This window comes from Miscanthus floridulus, chromosome 2 (assembly GCF_019320115.1).
Source record: "Miscanthus floridulus cultivar M001 chromosome 2, ASM1932011v1, whole genome shotgun sequence".
NCBI lineage: Eukaryota > Viridiplantae > Streptophyta > Magnoliopsida > Poales > Poaceae > Miscanthus > Miscanthus floridulus.
This window is the reverse complement of record NC_089581.1, coordinates 104,299,352-104,307,236: the sequence shown is the minus strand read 5'-3', so window position 1 is coordinate 104,307,236 and position 7,885 is coordinate 104,299,352. Positions and strand designations below refer to the sequence as shown.

Genomic DNA, 7,885 nt, shown 5'->3' with positions numbered 1-7,885 from the left:
ACGTCTCGTCGTTGGAGATCACTCCGCGCGCTAGCACTCCTCGTCTGCACGGCCTGACGACGGGAACATCGGGATGCACGGTAGGCGGCAGCTCGGGAAGGGAGGAGGGGAGGCCGGGAGGGAGGGAGCGGAGCGCAGCACGCGGCGTAGCAGCTTTTTGTGTTGGGTCGTTGTCCTTGTTCACCACGCGTCGTCTATCCACTGGCCGGCGCTGTCTAGGTTTCTGCAGCCTGTTCGGGAGGCCGTAAATGATCATGGATTATTTACTGCTACCTGGTTTGGTGTGAGAGAAAAACACTGTTCCTAACTGGAAATTTAGTATCGTTTACGAATAATCGAACAGCCCTTTGCTGTGCCTTCCGGCTTCCGCACCGCGCAAGCAACCTCTGCTGCAGCAGCCTGCAGCACTTCGCCGCCCCGCCGCCACCCACCTCTGACGGCTCTACTCGCCTCCCCGCATGTCACTGCAGAAGGCCCCTACCTTTTCGCGGGCCAGCCGTGCCATGGACCTGCACGCACTCGTCCTCCGTCGGAACCGCGAGAGGGACGAAAGGCCTCTGCCGCACCGGGTCTTTGGTGCGCCGAGCCTGCCAGAGGGCGCAAAGGGAAAAGCTGGAGCAGCCGCGCCCGGTGCACAAGCACCCGGTCCACCTTCACCGTACCAAAGCAAGCAAGGCAAGGCCGCGAGCCCAAGACAAGCGAAGCGAAAACCCCACTCCCCCTCCTTCCTCGCGAAGCATTCTTCCTCCCTCCCTCTCACCGTCTCACGGCACGATCGAGGTGACTCAGGAGGGAGAGCGGGGCAGTACGGGAGATCGGCGGGGCGAGGGCTATGGCGCCGCCGTTCGTGTACCTCCCCTCCACCTTCGACGGCAACAGTACGCGATCCACGCTCTCTCCCCTTCCATGTCCCTCTCTTGCAGTCCTGCTACTGATCTGCAGCGCATGCGCATTTCTGACTGCCAACCCTCTCGCTCCGTTCGTGTGTGCAGGTGCCGACGCTCTTCTCAAGGCTGCGCTGGACGGCAACCTCAGCCGCATCAAAGGTAGTACAACATCCTACTAGCAAAGTAGCAATATTCTCTCCTCTTCAGTCTTCACCACATCGATTGATTTCCGTACAAGCCTTGCCATTGCATGCCCCTGTCCCTAATTGCTCTAAACCTAACTTGGTTTTAACCAGCCGCTAGGGACGCTTAGATATTCCATGTTTGGTTTGTGTTGCCCTCGTTAACCGTTGTAGCCTTGATTGATTATTTCACCTGTTCATGGTGACACTTGGTGCTTGTTTCTCCCGATCATATCACTTCTTCTAGAAAACTGTAACTTTTAGTTATGTTGTCGAAAGTGGGAGGTCTGTAATACTGTGTTCATCTGCCTCTTCGTTCCTTTGGAAGTTAAACTGTGGTGTTTTTTATTGGTGATGTTATGCATGTCTGTATTCATTAGATCATTCGTAGGGCCTGCATTGACAAGCGGGTTGGATTAGTGGTGTAGATGTTCTCCAAGCTATTCAATTACCTAATGATTTATTGCAAGGTCACACTTAGACCTTAGTTCCTTTATTTTAATAACTCCTTGATTGTATATAACTGTTAGAGCGAATGCTATCCTGTTCTACATATACAAGTCCATCCATGTTACTTCTGTTTTCCCCTTTACACTGGTGAGATTTTTTTTTTTGGTGATTGCTTCTTTATGTGTTGGGTATCCACTTCCTCAATGTGATGACTTGTTTGTGTTTGCTTTGTGTCATTGTGTGAAAGGTATCATAAGGAACCTTGGCACCGAAAATGGTGATCGAGCAGCAGTATTGTCTTTTCACAAGGATGGCTTTGGGGTGCTGCACTGTGCAGCATGCCAGGGCCATCTGGAGGTCTGCAAGTACTTGGTTGAGGAATTAGGGTGTGATCCAAATATGGCTGCAAGTGTAGGCTCATGTGAAGGTTCTTTTTAGCTCTTGTCCTTCTGGAAATTGTATGCTCTGATATGTGTAAACCTTTGGCACTTGGTAGTATGCGATATGTAAATTGTACTTTTATGCATTTCTTCGTAGGTGCAACACCGTTTATGGCCTCTGCACAGTCAAGTGATATATCCACTGTGAAGTATCTGCTTGATCATGGTGCTGATCTAATGAAAGCAGATGCAAAAGGATGCACGGTTCTACACCATGCTGTATGTGCAGGTTTGTGTCATCAAGGTTTTTTTTTCTGTATTTATATGGAAGTGCTTTCAATTAAATCAGCTGGTGCCATTTTCATGTGACCAATCCAGTTTACTAGTTTGTTTTTTATATGTTACTGTCCAGAGTTGATCAAACTCTGTTTTTTTGTACCATGATTACTTATAGTGCTGCAATTTGGTCATTATTGGATGTTTGGTAATTCTTATATATTCTGGTTACTTCTATTGCTCATGACTTATGGAGCATCTTGCTTACCACAGGAAGCTGTAAGGTAACGGAGTTCCTTCTTTCAAAAGGAATACCAGTTGACATAGACTGTGGCCGTGGGACACCACTTTACCATGCTGCTACCAATGAACAGGATAAGACATTGAAGATTTTGTTGGACCACTATGCAAATGTATGCAGCCTCACTGTTTCTTACCCCCCGTCCCCCTTCTGAGTAGGTAGAAGGTAGAACATAAGAACTGTATTATCTCACTACTTCCTCTTACATATGACTAGTATGAATGTGAATTTGGATTTCCATGGCAAATTATTGAGGCGAACTGCTTATATTCTGCTTTCAGCCCAACACCATTGTTAGTGGCATTGCCACACCACTAATGAGTTCTCTTATCTACCGTTCGTTGAAGTGCATGAAGCTACTTATTAAGGCCAGTATTTTCTTGACTCTTTTTATTCTACTAATGCCATCTGTTGTCATTTTGTTTACTGAAATTATCCGTGCCAACATTTTAAAAGTTTCTGTTGCACAATCCTTTTTGCAGGCTGGTGCGGATGTTAATGGCGAAGGTTCCTATGCGTCTCCTCTAGTGTTTGCTACAGGTTATGGAGGGTATACTGACTTCATTCGATTACTGTTGAAGGCTGGAGCAAACCCTAATATTCCTGATGATGTATGTGTTTTGCATATTTCTTGAGGTTCTCCTCAATCTGCTATCCGGTCTTGCTCTAATTACACTGAGTATTCCTTAACTTCTCTGATTTTGTTGGGGAGCTGTTTTAGGTGGCTGGTTTGACAAGGCATAACACTTATGCCTAGAATATAGTGATGGTGCTTTGGATCTACAGTTCTATTAGCTTATATCACTGTATGCATGCTGTTGGTTCAGATCTCGAGTTTTCTGGAAAGAATGTGCTTTGTTATTGCCGTGCAAGAATAAGATTATATATATGTTAGTCTGACTGTCTGATAAGTCGCAGAATATGGATGGCACTGTTGACCATATGGTCAACCCTGACTATATCAATGCTATTCCTTTGTGAAACATGGTATTATTATGCCCATATTTAAATTATAGTTTCTTGGATAATGAGATATCATCATGTACTATTTAAGCTAGCCATGCTAGTCATGTGCAGTTGTGCACTTACACATCTAACACTGAAATGTCTCATTGTTCCCTGTTTATTTTTTGCAAGGTGACATTCATGTCAAAAATCAAACCTTGTATTTACGAATAATATGTATTTTTACTAATAAAAAGTGGCACCATCAGGTTTGTATTGAAATTATTTTCACCTGTCTATGGTTTTGTGATTCTTAACAATATATCATAAAATAAGCTAATGTCCAAAGTTCAAGTTCAAGTTCGGGGACCATGCCAAGTCAAGCAATGCTTTAGGGATTGTTTTCTTTAGTGGGGGTGTTGAAGTGTATAAGTGGATTGCCTACCTTCTCCCAAAGGCTTAGGGCCCGTTTGGCTGGTGCCTACGGATGCCGCCCCTACGCTGCGGCCCCGCCGAAAGTTCGGCACTGAAAACATCCGCCAGAGCCGCGGCGAGATTTGGCGTAAGAAATGAACTGGAGTGCCATGGCGAGACCGCGGCATGCTGCAACTGCGGCAGCAAAGCAAACGCATGCCCAAATTGCGGCTTGGACGGTGCAGCGTGAACCAAATGCGCCCTTAAGCTTTTGGGTTCATCTGGTTAGTGCAGTACACTCGAACAGATACATGAATAGTTAGTAGAAATTTTAATGGAAGCATGCATTCTCTTTGATGTCATGGGTTACTTAGTATGTATGTTTGCATGGTTCAAATTTCTATACAACAAATTTGGAGCATATGCTTGTTTACTTTGCTAAGAGTACAGCCCCATTTGGTTTGCTCCCACACACCGCCAAAAGATTGGCAAGGGATTGTACCGTATTTGGTGAGAAATACATGCTGTGCATGATTAAGCGTGGGCATGCCAAAGATTGATGCTGATCCAAACAAGCGGTTGTGGTGGAGTCAATGACTGATGTTTTTGTCGAGCACACATGGGGATCAATCCAAACAATAAACATACCCTATATGCTCGTTGGATTGAATCCTTGTTGAAAGTTAGTATTAATATAATCCAGATCCTGGTTCTTTCACACAGTATCTCAATTTTCTTTACATGTCTTTTTATGTATGCCCCTGGTCTTTGTGACTTAATTATGTTGTTAATTTTCAAAGGAATGATATATTTTTCCCTCTTGTTGCAGCTGGGAAGGTTTCCAATAGAGCTTGCTGCGCTGCGTGAGTGCAAGGAAGAAGTAGAGATGCTGCTGCCCTTGACTTCGCCGATCCCAAATGTCCGAAACTGGAGTGTTGATGGAGTAATCTCTCATGCAAAATTTGAAGATACAAAGCCATTGGTATGTTATGCATATCTTTTTCTAGACCATTTTTATTGTATTGCTAGGATGCTCTTGTACAATATATTGCTAGGATGCTTTGTATGGGCTGTGCGATGCTGTACTACTTGGGATTAGAGAAATAATCTTTTCCCTTCCTCAATGGGGCTACTTTTCAAATCATCAATTATGTATGATTTCCCTCGTAATCCCTCAATGGTTGAGTCTGGTCCCTCATAAGATCTTGACTTTCAGGTTTATTATGGCAAATAGTATCCACATCAATGTTTTTGCTTCCAAATATTCCAAGGCTGCTATAACTAATAATTGTGTCAAGTACACACCGCACCGCACCAAATGTCAGTTAGGCTATCTGTGATTGAATTAGAAAGTTTAACTTAGGCCAAGCTGAAAATTTATCTGCAGTTGTTCTTTCCCTTTCTAGTTTTAGATATTATTAGGTTTCTGTGGATGATGAAGGTAGGAGCTTCTAGTGGCTTAGCTCTCAAGTTACGAGCATGTGCACTTGCATTGCTGCATAAGTGTTTGACGTAGCTACCAATCTATGAAGAATTTTGGCGTGAATGATGATAGCTTAAATTTATCATGGGAGATCTGGAAGCATCGCAACTCTTGTGTCTTTGACAACAAGAGGCCAAGCGTTCAGGAAGTCATTAGGGCTGTTAGCTCGGAGGGAGGACTCTAGTGCTCGGCTGGAGCCTCGAAACTCCATGAGCTTGTTCTCAGGTCGCTGCCTACTGGAGCTTAAAGCTCAGAGGCATTTGGTCGCTTCTACAGTTTTTTGTGGCGAGTCTGTAACTTAGTGTCCGGGGTGTGGTGTGTGTGAGTTGGGTCTCTTAGACCCGTGTAACTTTTTTCTACCTTAATGAAATGACGTGCAGTTCTCTTGCGCTGTTCGAGGAAGAAATATTTTTTTTATTATAAATTCAAATACTTAATCTGAACTTCATTAAAATATCGTTATTTTTCTTGTCTATATTAGGATAAAATGCACTTTGATAGAAGAAGAGCTATGATCAAGTCACAGGCAGATCGGGCATTCAGGCAGAAGGACTATACCCTGGCATTAAAGTTCTATGATATGGTAATTATGTGCCTCTACCTGTGATGATTTTGAAGAAAACATTATATTGATTGCTAACTTGGTTTCTTCTATAATTTTTCACCTGTTGAAGAACATGTCATGTTCTGGCACTCAATAGGGAGAACAATGCTTGAACTGTATTGCAAATGAATCATGTATTATGAGCATGATTATTTCACGCTGTTATGGTTAGATCCAATTGTTAAACTAGTGTTGATGTGAGTATGAGCCCTTATCTTGTTAAGAATGTTCAGAAATACACTCTTCAAATTATTTTTAAAAAGGCAGTGAATGTGAATGCTAGTCTAAGAAGTTTGTAGATAGGTCTCTGCTGTTGTAATGCTAAAATCTGCTGTTGTAATGCTAAAATCCTGTAGTCTACACAACTGTTAGCAGCTAGTTTTTGTTTGACTATTTTGTTACCATTTGAGCTTGAAAGATATAAATGTATAACCTGTTATGCTTGATGGTAGGGGATAGACATTGCACCAGAAGCAACACTGTATTCCAACAGAAGCCTCTGTAAACTGAGAATGGGTGATGGTGAAGGCGCTCTATCAGATGCTCACCAGTGCAGGATGATGAGGCCTGACTGGGCAAAAGCTTGCTATCGGCAGGCAGCTGCTCACATGCTACTCAAGGTAAGATTCACTTCTCAGCTTGCCAGTATAAAAGAAGAGAGATGGCCAGAATGCCACACGCCCTTGGGGGGTTGGCTTGGCATACAAGATAATTACACAGCATGTACAACACGAACAACTATGTTCAATCTCTAAATAGCTGTTCATATACTTCACATTAGGTGAGGTGTGGACTTGTGGTTGTCTTAATTATATGCCTGAATTTGCTGTTTCCAGGAGTACAAGCAAGCTTATGATGCTTTCCTGGACGCACAAAAATTGGATCCTGGCAATGATGAGATTGAGAAGGAGCTAAGGTAATTTTTCTGATTTTCTCTTTGAGCATTTGTCTTCCCTGATGTAGTAACAATCAGTTGCATTGACAGTTCACACAAATGAGCAATGATTCTGTTTTCAGCATTTCTACATGCTACCATTTCTAACTTATAGTTGGTTCTGCGGTTACTGGTTAGGGGCAATGATTGAGAAATTGACATTTGTTTCATTCTTTTGATTTTTGTAGGAAGGCTATGGAATCCATGAATGTCTCCCCTGATGAAGATTAGCAGTGAAGCATTGTGGCCGTCTGACAAGAATGTCTGTGCTGGTTAAAGAAGAGTAAGCTATCAACTGGATACCTCCCAATGATTATTCGTAGTAGATTAAGGACCGAACATTGTAGCCTGTTTAGCATGCAGCGTTCTGTCTGGTGTAAGGCACGGGACGGGAGAATTTTTTGAGTCAAGTGGTAGTGCAACTGTGGAGAGTTGAAGTGAAGCACGTTTCTTTCTTGAGCTTGGAAGACAAGAGTTTAGTCTAGAACAGGAGAAAAGCCTGCGCAACAACACAAGGAATTTCTATGCTTTCATCGCCAACTCATTTGGAAAATTTCTGTGAAGTTTCAGCTGCCAAACAGTGCTGGCTTCTTAGTTGTTGATTTGCCTTTTGATCTGTCTGTTAGGTTATTGTCTTGGAACGAACCAGATCTTTTACTTGTCTAAAATCCAAATGCTTAACCGGATTACCCGTGTCAGTGCCTCAAGTTCGTACATCTATTACGCATGCACTTGCCACAGGACCTGTACGCAAATTCAGTTTCAAATATGTTCAACTAGTGCCTATACAGCTGGAGCGCGTGTTTCTTACTATGGGCTTGTTACTTGTTTGGAAGAGCTATGGCTAGGATAGTTACTGGTTAGTGGTTAGGGCTAAAAATTAGCTTAAATTAGTTGAAATTGTCTAACAACCAGTTAGAGGCTTGACTGAAAAAAAATGAGCTCATCTATTAGGCCTCTAATTTTGACAGGTAAGGGCTAATTTTTAGCTAGCTAACAATTAACTACTGGTATCCAAACATGCCCTCA

At 43.1% G+C, this 7,885-nt stretch overlaps 1 protein-coding gene across 2 annotated transcripts; it reads left to right on the top strand.

Moving 5' to 3' along the window:
* Positions 1–705: 705 nt before the first annotated feature.
* On the top strand, positions 706–7,543 carry LOC136539287 (uncharacterized). Of its 2 annotated transcripts, XM_066531234.1 has the most exons (12): positions 706–878; positions 993–1,046; positions 1,767–1,946; positions 2,057–2,188; positions 2,449–2,588; positions 2,758–2,844; positions 2,959–3,087; positions 4,665–4,817; positions 5,800–5,901; positions 6,375–6,542; positions 6,759–6,838; positions 7,045–7,543. In XM_066531234.1, the coding sequence occupies exons 1-12, from the start codon at positions 833–835 to the stop codon at positions 7,085–7,087; spliced, it is 1,314 nt and encodes a 437-aa protein (XP_066387331.1). In that variant the 5' UTR covers positions 706–832; the 3' UTR covers positions 7,088–7,543. The 2 variants fall into 2 exon arrangements, with proteins under 2 accessions (XP_066387331.1, XP_066387332.1); XM_066531235.1 differs by lacking the exon at positions 1,767–1,946 and having other exon boundaries at positions 708–878.
* The last annotated feature ends 342 nt before the right edge of the window (positions 7,544–7,885 follow it).

What these genes read in the sequence shown, in the direction of transcription:
- LOC136539287 (XM_066531234.1), top strand. Translation starts at nt 833, where the DNA reads ATGGCGCCGCCGTTCGTGTACCTCCCCTCCACCTTCGACGGCAACA. An exon ending in AAGTGTAGGCTCATGTGAAG is followed by an intron (nt 1,947 to 2,056) that starts GTTCTTTTTAGC and finishes ATTTCTTCGTAG; the next exon opens with GTGCAACACCGTTTATGGCC. An exon ending in TTGAAGATACAAAGCCATTG is followed by an intron (nt 4,818 to 5,799) that starts GTATGTTATGCA and finishes TGTCTATATTAG; the next exon opens with GATAAAATGCACTTTGATAG.